At 34.5% G+C, this 19461-nt stretch overlaps 3 protein-coding genes across 3 annotated transcripts; 2 read left to right on the top strand and 1 right to left on the bottom strand.

Annotated features, from left to right (window-relative positions):
- The first annotated feature begins 1213 nt into the window (after window positions 1–1213).
- On the top strand, window positions 1214–4750 carry LOC140836807 (lactoylglutathione lyase GLX1-like). Its single transcript, XM_073202612.1, has 9 exons — window positions 1214–1359; window positions 1987–2109; window positions 2211–2335; window positions 2800–2864; window positions 2996–3208; window positions 3788–3835; window positions 3940–4047; window positions 4133–4285; window positions 4479–4750. Exons 2-9 carry the CDS (start codon window positions 1991–1993, stop codon window positions 4527–4529), a joined length of 882 nt encoding a protein of 293 aa, XP_073058713.1. The 5' UTR covers window positions 1214–1359; window positions 1987–1990; the 3' UTR covers window positions 4530–4750.
- A 6111-nt stretch (window positions 4751–10861) lies between these two features.
- LOC140836806 (peroxidase 42-like) lies at window positions 10862–12768 on the top strand. Its single transcript, XM_073202610.1, has 4 exons — window positions 10862–11151; window positions 11222–11410; window positions 11748–11913; window positions 12106–12768. Exons 1-4 carry the CDS (start codon window positions 10927–10929, stop codon window positions 12513–12515), a joined length of 990 nt encoding a protein of 329 aa, XP_073058711.1. The 5' UTR covers window positions 10862–10926; the 3' UTR covers window positions 12516–12768.
- Window positions 12769–13578: 810 nt separating this feature from the next.
- Window positions 13579–19405, bottom strand: LOC140836805 (calcium-dependent protein kinase 2-like). The gene is made up of 8 exons (XM_073202609.1): window positions 18271–19405; window positions 15871–16014; window positions 15638–15790; window positions 15387–15496; window positions 14820–14987; window positions 14599–14726; window positions 13876–13975; window positions 13579–13788 (listed from the first exon to the last, which is right to left on the bottom strand). The coding sequence occupies exons 1-8, from the start codon at window positions 19025–19027 to the stop codon at window positions 13714–13716; spliced, it is 1635 nt and encodes a 544-aa protein (XP_073058710.1). The 5' UTR covers window positions 19028–19405; the 3' UTR covers window positions 13579–13713.
- Between the last annotated feature and the right edge of the window lie 56 nt (window positions 19406–19461).

The raw sequence follows: 19461 nt of genomic DNA, 5'->3' as shown, positions 1-19461 counted from the left end.
AAACTATTTAATGCATTAACGGAACCTTCAGCCACAAGCAACATAAGAAAATCCCATGTACATGTGAAAAACAAGTAATTCACGTGTTAGGATTAATGGGGCAAAAACATTTTAGTTACCGGATAAGTTAAAATTATTACTACATATATATGAGGCAAATAAATTTATTAGATTTGGCGTAAGATAACGATTAAGAGCATATGTTTCAACAAAAGTTGTTGGAAAAGAAAGACACGATTTATATAATATAAATTTTTTTTTTTTAGGGAACTCTTATCTATTAATTAAATCAACAGTAACTACATTCATCAACCACGATGCGTAAAAACCCTCAATCCAACATGAACGAGAAGGATGAGATAAAGAAAAATGCGTTAAACAGTGCGCTAACTTGTTTGTATTTCTATTAACATGATCTAACTTTTTAAATCTGCCATAAGTTAAGATATCCAATATGTTCAAGATGAGTGAGTCTTATATGAGACCGTCTCACGGATCCTAATCCGTGAGACGGGTCAACCTTACCCATATTCACAATAAAAAGTAATACTCTTAGTATAAAAAATAATAATTTTTCATTGATGACCCAAATAAGAGATTTGTCTCACAAATACGATCCGTGAGACCGTCTCACACAAGTTTTTGCCGTTCAAGATTAACAGTCCTTGAAAACAAAAAATTCAAGTTTATTAACAAAAATAACCATAAATTGGATTTTATCAACTATAATACCTTCTTCAAGCTTTTTTGCGCAAATGGTGTTTGTCTGAGCAAATTTTCTGGCGTAAATTCAAGATTATTTGTGCAGATCGCAGCCCTAAACTTTGTTTGCTGCCATCTTGAACTCTTTTACTTCCGAAAATGTCACTAGTGCTCGGGGATGGCGGTGTCAATGGTTTTTTTGATACCAAGCAAATTGTTTAGGACAACAACAAATAAAAAATTAACAAGAAAAGGGTTGTGAAAAATGGCGAGCAGAAAGTGAGGACAACAAATGCGTACAGCGTAATTTGTTACGGGAGGGATGAGAGAGGCAAAATGAGTGTGAGAAAACTCATTAATAATTGGGATTTAAAAAACTTAATTGAAAAATGGAAAAAATGGATGAAAGAGGGAGCAAAATTCATTTTTGAGTTTGGTCAGATATTAAAACATAAAAAAAAAAAATTACATGGATATTGAATTCTAAATAATATATGTGCAGAAGTATTTTTATCCAAATTACTCGTAGATTAATGCCTGTAAAACGTGGCAGTCTCTCTCATACTCTCGTCTCTACGTATATATACACGTGCAATACTCGGATAACAGTTATTTCTAATTCTTTCGTTTTTCCTTCTTCACTGACCGACTCTTCTGGTAAGTTCAGCTCTCGCTGAGTTCTCCTTTTGATTTATCGATGAATTACTGTACCTTGATCGAGATTTAAGTTTCTCTTTTTGACGCTAGTGATTTACCACTTTCCCTATTTAATTTTATCTTGTTTGATTTAATTTTTCCGATCTTATTCTAGCCTGAAATCTGTCAATCGAAGGAAAAACCTGTTAAGAAAATGAATTTTTTTTGCTCGCGTAATCACTTCCTTTTACTTTTTTGGGTTTAAAATGACGACTTTACAATTATTGTGTGAATGGAATTTGTAGGAGAGTTATTTAAGCAGCTGAATTCGGTTTTTTTAAAAATATATATATTTAAATTCAGTTTGCTTTTATAACTCAAATGAAGTATTATATACCTCTGAGTTATGATTCATACACACTAGAAGGTTTGTCACTTTCCTGTCGAATTATTGCCCTTGTTCGATACATCAAGATGGAGACAGTGTCAAGTATTATCTTCGTAGCGTTTCTAGATGTTACTTGTTTGTTATTTTGACAGTCATCTGCTTTACCAGCGGAAATACAACGTTTATTTTGAGTTGATTGACTATAGTTGGTGAAAGTTATTAGTAGATCGATTCGGTTCACACGTGGGTTTCGGATGCAGATCGATGGCCGAGGCAGCAGCAACAATTGTCCCAAGCCACGAGCTCTTGGAGTGGCCAAAACATGACAAGCGACGCTTTTTACATGCTGTGTATAGAGTGGGAGACCTTGATCGCACCATCAAGTATTTTTTGGACTTAAGAACTATACTAAGCTTGCTGCTGCTCTGAGATAGAGATCTCTTTTGAATATCCATGTTACTTATTCTTATCTACGTGTTGCTAGGTTTTACACTGAATGTCTTGGGATGAAACTATTGAGGAAAAGGGATGTTCCCGAGGAAAAATATTCAAATGCTTTTCTCGGATTTGGGCCTGAAGAGACGCACTTTGTCTTGGAATTGACTTACAGTATGCAAATTCCTTGGTTATCTAAGTTCTTGAATTTTCATGGTTTTAATTTAGTCTAGGGGATTACTAATGCCATCTCTAACTAATTCTACCTTGTGCACTAAAACTTTATAAAAAATTAGCATAATGTGAATATTGCTTTTTTAGTTTCAGAATGCTGGTTGCTGGGCCACTCACAAGAAACAAGTGGCTACCGAATGTTTTTTGTCCCTAAACTACCTTTCTGATACTTCAGACCCTTATGCGCCACACATATATAATGCTAAACTTTTCTTCTCAATCCTAAAACAAAGGATACTGAATATTAATTAAGTCTGATAGAAGCAGTGAGAGAGAGGTGGCCCATAGAGGTGACAATTTGTTGACACTACTGAATAAAAGGCTGTATGAAGTAGTAATCTCTATTCTTCCTGTTGCATATCGATCAATGTTACCATTTGACATTCTTCATTACATTACAACAGATCATGGAGTTGACAAATATGACATTGGAACTGGCTTTGGGCATTTTGCCATTGCAAGTGAAGATGTGAGTGTTATCATCATCATCATCATCATTATTTTTTGTTTATTTGTTCGTCAATTGAACAGAGTGCTTATATCGGGCCAGAATTTGGTATTTATTTTAATTTATCTTACTTTTAATTTTCATTTTATTAGGTTTACAAACTTGTCGAAAATATTAAGGCCAAGGGAGGAACCATCACTCGAGAGCCAGGTCCGGTCAAAGGTGGATCAACAGTTATTGCTTTTGCTAAGGATCCAGATGGGTACATTTTTGAACTTATTCAACGGGGTCCAACTCCAGAACCACTATGCCAAGTCATGCTTCGCGTGGGTGATCTTGATCGTTCTATTAAATTTTATGAGAAGGTGAATTATTCTTTTTAACTGTGTTTAAGGTTTATTTATATGTACTTTAACTTTCTCGTCAACTAATCTTTTGGAGGTCGATCCATACTTGTTTCTAGAGTCCTTTACGTATGGATATATGTGAAAGCCTGTTTCCCCAAGTTTTTGATTATATAAATAGTAATTATAGGTGTTCCATCTCCTGTTTAATATTATTTTTTCATTGTATCAGCTTATCATGTTCATATTTTCTTGATGAAATAGCTTATCATTAAGGTGTTTGTGACCAGAGAAATAATTTTTGCTTTGAACACTTCCGTTATGATTTTGCTACCATCAAGTCCAGCCCTACACTGGCGTTTATTGTTAAATGTAAGAGCAAAATTAAATCATATTCGGAAATCCGCTACCACCATCTGTCCAAAGAATATCTCCTGTACTTGAGCGAGGTCTCTCTTTTGATGTCAGAATGTTGGTATGCATCTTACATACATCTAGATTTAATAATATGGATGCAAACGATATCCTGGAGTAAGGAACTACTAACAAAGACATTCAAACCGCACATGTTGGAAGCTGATAACTTTCTTTTTCATGCAGGCCTTGGGGATGAGACTCCTAAAAAAAACTGACAGACCCGAGCAAAAGGTTTCCATGTTGGATGAGAACCAGCTTTAAAGCTTTAGCGCATACTTAATATACATTATTTTTGTTTTGGTTATGTTTTGACAAAAGAACTTTGTAATTCACAGTACTCGATAGCAATGATGGGATATGCTGATGAATATGAGACGATTGTGCTGGAGTTGACTTACAACTATGGTGTCACTGAATATACCAAAGGAAATGCATATGCACAGGTAAGATGAGTTCTCATCACAATTAACCTTCAGCTCGTTATCATGGCATCATCCCAATCATACATATTGGTGAGTTCAATTTCAGGTAGCAATTAGCACAAATGATGTATATAAGAGTGCCGAGGTTGTGAACCTTGTAACCCAGGAGCTTGGAGGAAAGATAACTCGACAACCAGGACCAATTCCTGGAATCAACACTAAGATCACTTCTTTCCTAGACCCAGATGGTTGGAAAACTGTAAGTTTGATATTTTGGATATTTAGTTAATATATAGCGAAAGCAACACTACTTATAGTTCTCAGTAGCTTACAATACTAATATACTGAGCATCATCTGCCCTACCGAGCAGCCCCCAATGTGTCCTTTTATAACTACTCGACTCAAATCTCACACTTATTTATTTATTTATTTATTTTTTTGCCGTTTTTAGGTTCTGGTGGATAATGCAGATTTTCTGAAAGAACTCGAGAAGCAAGAGTGAGAGGTCTCAAAATCCTGGAGGATAACCGGCCTTAGTGTTTATGGTTTAAGCTCCCAGACCCAGTTGAATAAATAAATAACGTAGAACTGCCTACGCTTGTATTGGGTCCAAGTTTGAAATGCAAAACCACCATCTCCCGTCTTTTTGTTCGTGGATTTTGTACTTCTTTCTGTACACAACCAGAAGTAGGCGATGTGGTATAAATGTGTGTGCATTTCTTAGATGTGGTGTACTATATATCTTTATTATCGGTACAAAAGTGGGGGTGGGAGGGACTACGCTGACACCCGGTGGGCAACAGCCCTTGGATCAGCGATCCTTACATTGATCTAAGGATTGTGCTGTCTCCAGGTGCAGCATAGTCTCCCCCTGAATAAAAGGAACGGAATGAACTTTGATCAAGTAAAATATTCCCTTCATAAAATTTGTTGGATAATAATACTGGGGGGAACGTCTCAAAGCTCGTCTATTCAAAGTGACGTTTCACTGGATAACCAAAAACTGGGGGGAATTTTCATTTTTGCACGTAAGCGAATAGCACAGGAGAGAAGAATTGGCACGACATATATTGCAAAACAAAAGAGAGGTAATCGAAGTGATCGGCCATCTGAGTTCGGGACATAGCTACATAAAAGAAGAAATTCGAGAGACGAAAAAAAGAAAAAAGGCAAAGAGCACTATCATTCGGATGGAGGAGGTATGAATACTTCCCGTTTGAAGGAGAGTCATTGTTCAAACTCACGTAAAAGACATATAAATTATATTTCATTTTCAAGAAACGATTAGATTACGAAAAGCCTAACTTGAACATTTTATTTATTATTATTTGAACTTTTTTGACAACTATTTATCTCCCCAAAAGTCTCAAAATTGTAATAGACAATGAAGCAATAGTTGTGGGGTCGTTTATCCAACTCCATATAACCAAATGGATCAAGGCAATGATAATGGACAGGTTGCACTATTAAAGGGTGTCCAACGTTCATCATTTTATCGTGACAAAGTTGTGGCTCAGTGGGGATCTGAATGTAGCTTTAGACAACAACAGATCTATAGTTGTGCAGTAGAGTGGTAATGATATAACCTCGGATATATGTAGGTAAATTTCACTTAGAATCTCAGAGGAAAACATAATTATTGTGCATTGACATGTAATTAAGAGTCAATGAGACGTTATCCTCGTGATATTGTCACAACCCGCTTTCTTTTTTTTTTTTTGAAAAAAAAATAGAGTTCACATGTGAGAATTTACGTATATACTGAAAATTATGATTCAAACGAAGATCTTACTCTAAAATTATGTTTAATAATCAGTGTTTATCACTAATACTGAAAATTAGAGATGAGTAGTTTTATATTCCAAGATAAGTACTTTGATACAAAAGATGGCCCATATGTTTTAAATTTGTTGGCAGTACATCCAGCAAAATAATATGGACTACTGAGCATTGTTTTAGTTATGATTGTTGGTCCATTTACTTTCTTTCTTTCTTGTTGTTTTTTTTTAAAAAAAAATTCTAAACATAAAAAGTTATTAAACTTTAATCATTAATGCAGCCCAATATAGTGGCAGTTTGATGGTAATTGTTCGTCATCGGAAAAAAGAGAGGATAATATTTCCAAAAAAGATTCGTGAGACCGAACAATATGTAACGAGAGCTTTGATTTCCCATTAAATATAAGAGGTATTCCATCTTTTTCTCCTGTTAAAATCATCACATATAAAACAGTTGCCGTTTGCTGAAGATGCAAGCCGACGACAATTGTTTGTTCATAATAATAATCATTAAAAAAATGCATACGGAAACTTCAAACTAGTAACGATAATACATATATATTAACCTAGACCTGAAATCAATCTATATATGTCGCCACGACTTTTACCGACCTCATAAGTGCAGACTAAAAGGATCCAGATTTGAGCAAGTAAATACCCTTCTTTTTTGTTCGTGAAATCCAGGCTTCACCCTCTTTTTGTGCACGAATTATCTGGTCTGCCATGCCTCCTCTATCGACCCTAGCTACCCCTCTACAAAAACCCACAACTTTGTTCTAATCCTACGTACCTATGTTACATATACATGTCATGTCCTGTGTGTCTATAAATAGATATGGTGGTTTCAGTTCTTGCATGGCAAATTGACTTCACACGACAGTTAGTACATTAACATTCTTTTGATTTGTTTGTTCTTTCTGAAATGCGTCGTCCTTTTTGGTCTTTTATTACGTGGGATCGGAGTGTTTTAAGCCAGACAAAACCGACCCTCATCAGTCGCTGGATGGATTTTGGAGGTAAAATTTTATTCTGAAATATCATTTTTTTACACGAATGGCAAACCGATAACTTTGATAAAATTATATGTTTGTACATGTCTGGTTGGTCAGGCATATGCGAGATGTTGGTTTGGTTCAATTAAAAAGGCATGCTCTACGAACGTAGAGCTCGTTTATTTGATTGAGCCGTGCCAATATCACGTGTCTGAACCACCAAAAAGGGACGGACGTGACACATATCATAGTTATTGATGACGATTAAGAATGCAAAGATTATAACTTACCGTATACTTGTTCTAATGTCATCATAGATACACGTGATTATCGACGAAAAATACTATTGAACTACCAAATATTGCAACTTTTACGACTTCAAGTAGAGTTCAAGATTTAACAATCAAGATTTTATATCTAAATAAAATAACTAATAACTGATCGACATGGTTTGTTAAACTTATTATCTAAATTAATTTGTCGGATTAAATGTAAGTAGAAGTTGCGTTTCACCTACACAAATACGTGTTTTAGCAGCTTAAAGCAGAATGGGCCTCTAGCTATTTGGGCCTGACTCTTTTTTTGGGCCCTATAAACAAAACCAAACTAAAGTAGCTGAACATATAACTGTATAAATATATATAATTATCAAGGGCCCAGGTTCTTTATTTTCTTTGTCTCCCTGAATTAGGTGTTTGTGGGGGTTTACTTTATTATATCATTTATGCAATCAACATTTATTTTATTCGGATGGATTTGAATTGACTTTTTGGGAAAAAAAATTTATAAAAAAGAGGCTTCAATTTATATTAATATTATATTAAAAGGGAAAAAATGTCATTGGAAATTGGAGACATTATTTTGGTCAACAAATAAATGGCTCAATAGCATAGGTAGATATAGTTATTAAATATATAAGTGAGCGTATATCAATTATTTAAAATATTGTGAATCTCGATGCACTTGAACCGCTGGATTAAGTCATTTTTAAAAGAAAGATTCTTCTTAGTGATAATTGTTAAGTAATTAACTGATTAATTAAAGTCGATAAAGTTGTATTCCATTAAAAGGTGATCGCGAATCAGAGTTTCCTTTACTCCCGACAAAAATACATCGCAAAATGTATACGAGTAGACGGAAACTGGAAAGAGGAGACATCAAACATCAATTTTCATAATGTACTCTCGTAATAATAATCGATCATACGACATTGAAAAATATCATATCAGGTTATCTAAAATTTTATCAAATCGCCTGCGTGAATAAGACATAAATGTCGATAAGTGAAACCGTGAAACTTGAAAGGACTCATTCTTAGACATGTTACACGTATTGTGAATTTATTCCTTAGACATCCTTACAATATAAGTTATCCATATAACATTGAAAAGTAATAAAAAATAAAATCGCTTACTACAAGTATGTTTAAGATAAATTATTAATACACACATATAATTAATTTTTGTCATGTATAATTGTATTTTGGCAAAAATTTGTGTGAGACGGTCTCACGAATCATATTCGTGAGACAGATCTCTTATTTGGGTCACCCATGAAAAAGTATTACTTTTTATGCTAAGAGTATTACTTTTTATTGTGAATATGGATAGGGTTGACCCGTCTCACGGATCATAATCCGTGAGACGGTCTCACATGAGACTCACTCATGTATTTTTATCATCTGTATTGTCAAACTTTAATCCTAGTCGACTATCTTCGTTTATTATGTAATTTTGTCTCCGTCTCAGGCTACATCTTTCGAAATGTATAATTGACAATTTCTTATTAGTATCCACGTTATATTCAACATTTTTTTGAATAAGTATATTCCATATATTAAATTAATTGAAGTAGAAAATCATAGATAATTTGTAATATTAGTTTTTCATGTTATCTACACATTATATTTCAAACAACACAAAATTATATTTCCAAGTTCTAAAAAAAACAAATTATCTTGCAAATTGTTAGAAGTTCACTTATATATTATCATAAAATCAATATTTATTTGCTTAGAGATTTATTTATAGAGATAATAAATCACAAAATGATATTCCCAAGTTCTAAAAAAAATATTATTTTGTTAATTTTTTAAAAAATTAATTGCAACGAAAACTATTACTATAAAACAATATTGTCTGGTCCCATTACTTTCTTGGAAAATGTCGACTTCGTACACCCCATTATGTAATTAATAATATATGTCTGCATTGTACGGATCATTAAATAATTGTTCACATAAATTTTAAAAAAATGAAAATATATAGGGATTTTTTTTTGCCTTTTTTGAACGGAATATAATTTAAAATAATGGAGGTTGGGACAGGTGTGTTTTGGTAGGGGCAAGATACTAGACCGTCGGTGCACACAGTGCCATTTGTTTGTATGGTTAATTTTTATTTTTTTTTTTGATTATTTTGCGTCGATATTTGAAAGAACAATTTTTTTATTTGACGATTTTATAAATTTTTATACATGAGATTGATCAATTTTATTCATATTTGATATAAATAATAATAATTTTGACATAAAAAATAATATTTTTTCATTAGAACTCAATTAGAAAATCTATTTATGAGATCTTCTCACAAATTTTTTTATATATTTAAAATTACACTCAAATTTATACTTTGAATCTAATTAGATTTCATTTTTTTAAAAAAAATAATATGTTAGAAAAAGAAAAAAAAAATTCTGGTGTACGTGTAAATCTAATGTGACTCTTTCATTTTCTATGTAATAATTTTTACGACTCTCATAATTAAAGTCAAAATAATGATAAATCTCAACTTTGACAAAAGAAGAAGCATCCCTTTTCGAAGTTGTCGTTGATTTATTAGTAGGTATTTTATAATAAGATTTCACATAATTTTTTTTGTCCGAAACAAATCAATCATATCTATATTTATAATAATAAATAATATTTTCATATGAAAAATATTATTTTTTCATTAGTGACTAAAATAAAATATTTTTTTCGTAAAATTAACTCATAAAACTATGTCACCATTTTTTTGTGTGTTGATGTGAAGTTATCCTACCCGGTCAGTTTACTTGGTACAAATAAAATGGATGTGTGCTTCTAACCAACAACCATCCGATGTTAAGCTGTCATTCTATAAATGTATTCATTTTTTTTTTCTCTAAAAACATATATCGGCAATCGTTGGGATTCAGTCCTCATATTACAAAAACTCAGTTTCAACTATTTGACTTCTATATTTTTTAAGCTATCTGAAACTTAGAAATACAAAAGTTAATGATCATGTACTCAATTTGAGCCGGTCGATATTGTTAATTGGTAAATTAGTACTTTAATTTGACTGTTTTATACCCACATTATGAGTGCAACAAAAGATTTTCCTTTCTTTTCAATATCCAAAATTGTCCGATCCAATGAGTTACTTGTAATCGAAATGCATATATTTGTATCATAATTTCATCGATATATACATATATCGACCAAAAAAAGTGAATCTAAGTATTATAAGTGCATACTTAATTTGGTATCTAATTTACCAAAAAGATACAAGAGGGATAGAAAACCGACTGACAAATTGTGTGGCTGTGGGGAGTTTGGGTAAATGAATCATTTGTTTGGTGTCACGTTCCAATGTTAATTAGTCGCCGTTGGGTTATCTTAAAACTTACCCTTCGGTGAACTGGTAAGGAGTAAATGCTGCGCATAGATTTGAATTCGAATAAGGACAAAAGAATCTGCATCAAAATTTAGGCAAAAATTTGTGTGAGACGGTCTCACGGTTCGTATTTATGAGACGGATCTCTTATTTGGGTTATCCATAAAAAAGTATTATTTTTTATGCTAAGAGTATTACTTTTTATTGTGAATATCAGTAAAGTTGACCCGTCTCACAGATTAAGATCCGTGAGACGATATCACATGAGACTCACTCCAAAATTTAAACCTCTCGCGAAAGATCAGACAAGTTATTACCAATTTAAGCATAATTAGACTTCTTTTTCTGTTTTTTTTTAAAAAAAAAAACAGAAAAAGAAACATTCAGCCTCGCTCTTCTCTCTTCCTCATTTATTTAAGGTGGCAGGCAGTATGAGCGAAAGCATGAGGTCAGTCATTCAGTGACCTTTGCTAAGTTTCCTGAGTGCAGCAATGGCTGTCATTTCCAAAGCTCTCTTCTTCCTCGCGATTCTCTACATTTCATCCATCTCTGCTTCTGCAGAAAATGAAGATCCCGGTCTTGTCATGAACTACTACAAGGACTCTTGCCCTCAAGCTGAAGATATCATCAAAGAACAAGTCAGACTACTGTACAAACGCCACAAGAACACTGCTTTTTCGTGGCTTAGGAACATTTTCCACGACTGTTTCGTCGAGGTAATTTATGGGTTTGTTGTCGAGATATTTAATATTTTATGCTTGTCGATTGATTTGTTTTGTGTTGCAGTCGTGTGATGCATCTTTACTGCTGGATTCAACGAGGAGGGTTTTGTCTGAAAAGGAGACAGATAGGAGTTTTGGGATGAGGAATTTTAGGTATCTTGAGACTATTAAAGAGGCTCTAGAGAGGGAATGCCCTGGTGTTGTTTCGTGCGCGGATATTCTTGTCTTGTCCGCTAGAGATGGCATTGCTTCTGTAAGTTGAGCTCTCTCTCTTCTTTTCGTTTTCTTGAATTTACATGTTTTAGTACGCTGCAAACTCGAGATAAGTACTCAGAAATTCGCTTGTTTTAGAATTTCCCAAATTTTGGTGCACACTACCCTGAGTTTCTGACTCAAATTCTTGTCCTTTTTGGGCATTTTCATTCTAAAATGGTGATGTGTCGTGTTTCGGTTAACTTATCGGAAGTTTCAAGATTTTAAGTGCCTCTATTTGTGGATCTACCCAAATTTGGTGTTTTACCAGAGGCCACAGTCACTGTGATTTGTAATTTTATTTTTTATTTTTGTTTTTGTTTTTGTTTTTTGGACAGGTTGGAGGGCCATATATTCCCCTTAAAACTGGAAGAAGAGATGGTAGAAAAAGCCGAGCAGATATTCTTGAGCAATACTTACCAGATCACAATGAGAGCATGAGTGTTGTACTCGAGCGTTTTGCTAGTATTGGAATTGATACCCCTGGAGTAGTTGCTTTACTTGGTATAAATCCACGATTTTATCCAGCTAGAACTCTTTTATATTCAAGAATTAATTATCATCATCATTTAAGTATAATTTTTATCTTAGATTCACCCGTTCTCAAGAAATATATAATATTTTGGATGAATCCCAATCAATAATGTAAAATTTTCTGTTAGACAACAAGTGTCATGGGAATTAGTCATGTTACAGGCTCTCACAGTGTCGGCAGAACCCACTGTGTAAAACTGGTGCACCGTCTATACCCGGAGGTAGATCCAGCACTGAATCCTGATCATGTCGAGCACATGCTCTACAAGTGCCCCGATGCCATCCCGGATCCTAAGGCCGTGCAGTACGTGAGAAACGATCGTGGCACGCCAATGAAACTCGACAACAATTATTACAGAAACATATTGGACAACAAGGGCTTATTAATTGTGGATCACCAACTAGCCACAGACAAGAGAACCAAGCCCTTCGTCAAGAAAATGGCCAAGAGTCAAGATTACTTTTTCTCAGAGTTTGCTAGAGCCATCACCACTTTATCTGAGAACAACCCTCTCACAGGCACCAAGGGTGAAATCAGAAAACAATGCAATCTTGCCAATAAGCTCCATTAAAAGAGTGAGGAGTGTGGGTGACAAATAAAATGGCTTCTCTTCTGTTTGTGGCAAGATGAAGGTTGTGATGGCAGCTGGCCAGTGTTAATTATCGATCTGTTTCTTTGTACTGTGGGTTTCTTTTTTCTGTGTATGGAGTTCATGGGGAAAATGTGGGTGTGGATTGTTGTAATGACCGAAGGTGGTGGGTGTGTAGGATGCTTGTTATGTGATTATTATGGTTGTTGAATTTGCAGCAGCAAGATTCATGTTTTATTTGTTTGGTTCTTGAAACTCTAATTTTTTTCGGAAGAGAACTTTTCTTCTTTTAGAGGATATAATAAAGAAAATAAAAGGCTTGATAAATAAAAATTAAAGAAGGGCCCCTCACGAAAAAGGGAAATGATTATACGAAAGTTGATAATGCGAGATAAGATCCCTCCACAATAGCAAATATGGTTGGCTGTACGTGGATGTGACCAGAGAAACGATATTCAGACAATGATTGAACCCTTACAAACTAGCTATTTCCTTCAAATGCATTCACAGTAGAGTAAACCATGTCACCACAGGCCTGGAAAAAAGTGTTTTAAGGTTAAAAGTAATAGAAGTTTTCCTTGAACTTCCAAGTATTTGTAAAGCACATGTAAAACAGCTACCTTCTATTATTTCCACCAACCGAAGACCTCGATTGTGACAAAACAATCGTGCAACACTTTGCATGAAATCCAAGAAACGAGAAAGAAATTATAATTAGCGAAGGCATGATCCTTTAAGCTTTGGACCCAGGCCTGGTCTATTTCAAGAAAACCAAAAAAGAAAAAAGAACAAGTAGAGAATATTAAAATCACTTATCTATTAAGGAGAGTTCAGAGAATAAAGAAAGCTACAAAAGCGCAAAACGACTTGGTAAGACAATCCACCAGCATTTTAACTCAAAACAGAATGATGGTTATTCACACAATTATTTGCTTACAAGATAATCAATGCTATCGCACATAAAATTCAGACGAAGGGTTTCATGTCCCAGGATAAAGTAATGATTCTAAAACTGAGTAATTTAATCATAAACAAGACACACACGAACAACTTGAAATTACCATACTCGATTCAGAGTAATTAAAATAAAGAGAGATTGCGAACCAATACACTTCAATATCTTTATAAGCAGAACTCTCTCACGTGTTAGAAAACATCCTGCTCAAAACAAGCACACACTCTAAAACAGCTTTGCAGGTTGCTGTATTCCACTTCTCATCATCGCACAGAACTCCTCATAGTTAATTCGTCCATCCTATAACACGCAAACATGTAAAATGCTTATGTAAGTCGAAGAGGCCCTAAAGCTGTATGATATCTTAACTCAAGTCGATGTACATACATTATCTGTATCCACCTCCGAGATTATTTCCTTGATGGTGGTCTCATCCCCCATGCTGTACTCCTTCATAGCACTTTCCAGTTCATCTCTCGTGATATACCTGAAGTCAATAAGATGAATAAAATGACAATTTTTCTTGGCAATAGTGCTTGAGGTAATTAATTAACTTTGAAAGAATCGTCGATTCATCATCTTCCAAGAGCTCAGACTTATGAAAAAACGGTTTATAACAGATTATCATAATCAGGAGTCATCAATCCCAAACCATTGGTTCAACAAAACCCAATATATATAAACAGGTACATATATCCGCCAAACCTCCTGCCACTGGAAAAAAGAAAACCGTTTCATAAAATTTACCTTCAGTGCTTATTTCTAGGCATCTGTTGCCAAATGTCCGAGAATGTACATGTGTGCCTTTTTATCAATTGATTACAAATATGTATTCACAATCTCATGCTTATATGCAAGGAGATGTGTCAAAAAAATTTCAAAACTTTTGCTGAGTTATCCCCCATGAACTAGAGCTTTTATGAAAAGTGATTCCTAGATAAATAATTTTAGTGTCAAATTTAAAAAACGATGAACTAGCATAATCAAGCTTGGTGATCAGTATGACCAAAAAAAAACCCTGAATTTAATTATCTTTTTTCAATCTGGAGAGTATCTCACCAAGTATTCAAGAGAACTATGCCGCATTTTGTGAAAAAAAGACATACTTACCCACTGCTATCTTTGTCGAAAAACTGAAATGCACTAAACAGATGTTCATCTCTTTCAAGCTTATGCCTGTGCATCGTGGCAGTGATAAATTCGATGTAGTCTATCGTCCCATTACCGTCGACATCAGCCTGATATCAATGGCTTGAATTGTTAAAATGAAAAGCTGTAATCAAACTGCATAATGTCCAACAAAATTCTCTAGTTGATGACATGCTAATTACCGCTTCCATAAGTTGTTTTACTTCGGCTTCAGACAGTTTTGATCCGAGCCGAGCTAACCCTGTTTTCAATTCTTCATAGGTGATGGTACCACTCTTATCTGTGTCCATATTAGTGAACATTGATTTAAGACCTTTAATTTCTTCTTCCGACAAACTTTCCGCAATAACCTGCAGTTATTCCAGTAATTAACTAAAAACCATCTGTTTTGGCCTTGTTCTTACTCAACCTTAATTCATTTTGTGATTGTATCTTCTGCCCAATATAAACATTACAGAACTAATAGCCGCCCAAGCAGAAGAAAATGGTGAATCGTACCAGAAAAAATAGAAGCAATTTCTTTGTGAGAGATATATCAAGGTATAACAACAAATAGAGATGCAATATATTTGTTCAAGAAATTTATGAGAATAAAATTTAAGCATCTTACAGAAAGCAGAGGAATATTATAACAGTTTAACCTTGTCAATATTCCGAGGCATAAATAGCAAGATCCTTTAATAAAATTGATGACTCTTAACTTTCCAGTTTACAGAATGTTTATCCAAAGTGAAAACAGAAAGGTTTACCTTTAGTGCAAGTTTTTTAAGCTTATTCATTGCCCTGAACTGCTTCATTCTGGAAAGAACCGCACTATTGATTGGCTTGTCAGGGGCTTGCCCCTTGATCCAAGGGTGCTCTTGAAAATCAGTACCAAGAATGTTTTAAGTTAAAGATGATTCAAACATCATTATAAAACACGAATGTTCTTTAACAAAAGATTTAGTTCGAGTGTCAATTATAATATTGAATATGAGATAGATGACATATTATGGCATACCGAGTACTTGAGTAGAGGTAATTCTTTTTTTTGGATCCTTTGTCAGCATTTTTCGAACAAGATCTTTGGCACTGGCTGATATGGAAGGCCATGGCTGACTGTCAAAATCAACTTCTTCTTTCAAAATAGCATCAAATATGCCCTTTTCAGTTTCTGCGGCAAATAAATCCAAGAATCATTTAGAAAGGAACTGACTCCCAAAATATTTATCCATAAATCAAGATTGGTTTTACCAGCCCAAAATGGAGGAACGCCACTGAGGAGGATGTACAAAATAACACCAGCACTCCATACATCTATTTCCTTTCCGTAGCTTCGCCACAACACTTCGGGAGCAACATAATATGCACTACCAACTATGTCGCGATAAATTTTTCCTGGAATTTATGTATGACATTACTATTTATTAAAGCAGAAAAATCAAGAAGTTACTAAAATGCCAGCTAAAATTTTTAACTGAAATGAATTGATGGATCGTTGAAGGCATGAAATTTTATTAAAGACCGTACACAAGAAATGCTTATATAATTATTTTATTTTTTGGCATCCGTCCAACCACTCTTGTGAAAAGACAAATTAACAAACCAATTGGATGCCTAATCTTGACAAGATCAAAATCAACATTGACTTATTAACAAGGAACTAAAGGAAAATTTTGAAATCTTTGTCTAGATGTGCTTAAAGTGCCAACTAAATTTGGTGTTTGCCCACAATTGAGATATCTCACCATGTAATCCTTCAAAAATCTGTTGGTTTCTTTCCTTTCCACAATTTCCAGATAATTGACATTATCACCATCTTCCAAAATTTTTTGGATTTTTCCTTTCCCGATATAATGTTACTTTCTCCTACCACACACTCACGCCCATGGAAACCCTAATTTCTTTAAGTTCTTACATTTTGATAAGTAATGAATCCAGAGGATTGTAAAAATGTGATATTTACCAGCTTGAGGATATCATAAAGTAAGGAATTTTCCATTTGAGTACATCGTAGTTATTGAATTTATTAACTGATAAAACCCAATTAAATAATTGTATGTTTGAAGGAATTGCGGATTTCCAAATTAGAAACAATAACTAATAATATAATAAAGTTGGATCATTGAGATCACTCAACTTAATACAAACTCGCTTGCCCTAAGCAAAGTAAAAAGACTCCCACCTCTACATCATCTACTAAAAGAACTTCCTTCCCACAGTGATGATTCCAACTTACACAAACGCTATCGTAGACCCCGAGAAAATCAGATATAGTGATGATTCCAACTTACACAAAGCCAGAATGCATTTTCTCCATTCTTGACCCTTTTCATTTTTCTCTTGGTCTCCTGTTAACCATAATTATGCCTTTTTAGAAACGCAAATGCACTAATTTCTAAAGATTATCTAACTCCAGAAAGATTACTTTGATCGGGAAAGTCAAGAATCATAGACTAAGAAAGGAACTGATGGTTCTCATGAGTCAAAGATTCATAACACCTAATTTGCATTTACACTGAGAACGTGTTTGGTTTGGGTGATAAGATAACCATGTTTATTGGGAGATAAACAATATAATTTTGTAGGATAAGAAAAAATGTGGCATAATTATTAACGAGTTTGGTTCTTGACTAAACAGATATTTAGATTAAATTTTTAAACAAATGGACACTTCAATCCTCACTAAAAAAATCTGATAAAATTTTTACGCCCAATCATCTTCCAATATTCACTGGTTTCCTCTCCCCCTTTCATAATTTCATCGACTAAGTCCATTATGCCATTAACACCTAAACAAGGACATTTAGATGGTTTATTCCCAGGATTTTTAAACGATTGCTATATGTTCTTAGAAATTTTACTCATTCTCATTAGCTTTTGATATCCTTTCAGGTTCAAATACTTCGCATTTTTTAGAAGAGAAAGACCCGTAAAACATTTTTTGAGTGCACGCGTTTTCAATGGCCGAGATTTTTTTTCCAAAACATGCGAATGGTATGTCGAGGGAGTAGAAGATAGAGATATCGAATGGAAGGTATTGGGTGACATCCACTGTCCTTTACCTTTACAACTTTTTTTAGATTGAATTTACATTTTCTGAAGTACGAGAGATGGGGATAAAGACGAAAATTTCTGTAGCTTTGGCTTTTAAAATAGGAACGAGAACGATGATAGACCATTCCTTCTCCATAGAGTAATTCGTTATCAAACCAACCAACACGATGATTTGTGACAGGCCTATAGTTTTGGTTTAAAATAATAGAAACTTTACCAAGATTTGGATGTGAATAGATTCCCCCCTTTATCCTCCATATGAACCATAGCCAAAGGTCATGACTCAAATTACAATCCATGAAGAGATGCAAAGATAAGCAAAATATGCGCAAAGTGCAATTCATGAATAGGCGGAAAGGTAAACAATCGTAGATGAGCTCAATTGTTCAAACACTTCTTTCAGAAATGCTAAAACTGTTTCCTATTATGTAACTTTATTTATTCGTGTTACTGAAATCCAAATGATTATTCATTGAAGGCTAAACATATACCAAAAGTCAGGGATCATATACTGATCAAATATATGCTCAACTGACATAATTATCACCACTAAGGAAGAGAAATCTGTTTAGCACTAGAAGGAAGAAAAATACACACCTTCTTCAATAAAAACAGAGAGCCCGAAATCCGTTGCTTTCAACCTTGCATTCGCATCCTTACTTGAGAGCAAGAAATTCTCAGGTTTGAGATCCCTATGCATCACACCCATAAAATGGCAATGGTGAACAACATTGACAATCTGTCTACAAAGATCAGCGGCTAAGCTCTCAGAATAATGCCCCTGAGCAATAATTTTATCGAAAAGCTCCCCTCCACCACAAAGCTCCATGACTAGATGCACAGACATTCTATCCTCATAAGAACCCTTGAATTCCACTATATTAGGCTGCCCACTTAAGTGCTGCATTATATGAACCTCCCTCTTCATATCTTCCTTATCATTCTTACTGACGAGTTTCCTCTTCAATATTGACTTGCAAGCATATGAATGCCCACTGCCAATCTCAGAACAAGAATAAGTTACCCCAAATTGACCCCTACCCAATTCTTTACCAATGTTGTATTTTGTCTTGACATCCTCAAAGGGCTTTCCCAAAATGTTATTGGGCTCTAATTTTTGAATTTGGTTTTGGGGTTGCGGTTGTGGGTGGTGGTGCCTCTCAGGTTGCGGCTGCGGCTGCGGCTGAGGCTGAGGCTGAGGTGGATGCTGATGCTGGGGCTGGGGTGTATATTGAGTCGATGGTTTTTGATGATCTTGGTGGCTTTGCTGGTATCTTGTGTTTGCTGCTCTTCCTGATCTAATGCCATTGGTATCGGGGCTTGTATATTTGTTCTTGCTGAAACAACCACCCATTTCTTTTTCTTGGCAGCCAACGAAAATGGGATCAATAATCCAGATTTATGAACGGATTTTTAAAAAAATACTAAAAAATGCAATCTTGTAACTGAAATGGGCTTTTCTTGACAAATCCGTTGAAAGATTCAAACTTCAGGATAATAAATGGAAAAACAAAGATACAAACTTCGAAATGAAACCTGTCTCGGAGCAGTGATTGGGGACGAAGGGAGCTCCAACAAATTTTCAGCAATTAATCTCGGCCTATCATGGACGAATCATAGTGGAGATGGTGATAGAGATCAGAAATGCAATCTTACTTTCTGCGTGTTGACTCTTCAGTTCTTTGTCGAGTGTTTTATACACGTCGTTTTGGGTGCCAAAAAACGAGGTTTCGTAGAAGATGATATTTAAGACCATTTACATTTGGGTGATCATACTTATTACCCATA

The sequence above is a fragment of the Primulina eburnea genome, chromosome 7 (assembly GCF_022965805.1).
Source record: "Primulina eburnea isolate SZY01 chromosome 7, ASM2296580v1, whole genome shotgun sequence".
NCBI lineage: Eukaryota > Viridiplantae > Streptophyta > Magnoliopsida > Lamiales > Gesneriaceae > Primulina > Primulina eburnea.
This window is presented reverse-complemented; position numbering and strand designations above follow the sequence as displayed.

Bases quoted from the DNA above. Each gene is read 5' to 3' on its own strand.
- LOC140836807 (XM_073202612.1), top strand. From the start codon at position 1,991: ATGGCCGAGGCAGCAGCAACAATTGTCCCAAGCCACGAGCTCTTGGAG. The intron at 3,836-3,939 runs GTTTCCATGTTG...TGTAATTCACAG, and splicing joins CTGACAGACCCGAGCAAAAG to TACTCGATAGCAATGATGGG. The intron at 4,048-4,132 runs GTAAGATGAGTT...GTTCAATTTCAG, and splicing joins AAGGAAATGCATATGCACAG to GTAGCAATTAGCACAAATGA.
- LOC140836806 (XM_073202610.1), top strand. From the start codon at position 10,927: ATGGCTGTCATTTCCAAAGCTCTCTTCTTCCTCGCGATTCTCTACATT. The intron at 11,411-11,747 runs GTAAGTTGAGCT...TTTTTTGGACAG, and splicing joins CTAGAGATGGCATTGCTTCT to GTTGGAGGGCCATATATTCC. The intron at 11,914-12,105 runs GTATAAATCCAC...GTCATGTTACAG, and splicing joins TGGAGTAGTTGCTTTACTTG to GCTCTCACAGTGTCGGCAGA.
- LOC140836805 (XM_073202609.1), bottom strand. From the start codon at position 19,027: ATGGGTGGTTGTTTCAGCAAGAACAAATATACAAGCCCCGATACCAAT. The intron at 14,988-15,386 runs GTAAACCTTTCT...GAATAACTGCAG, and splicing joins TTAAAAAACTTGCACTAAAG to GTTATTGCGGAAAGTTTGTC. The intron at 14,727-14,819 runs GTAATTAGCATG...CATTGATATCAG, and splicing joins TAAAACAACTTATGGAAGCG to GCTGATGTCGACGGTAATGG.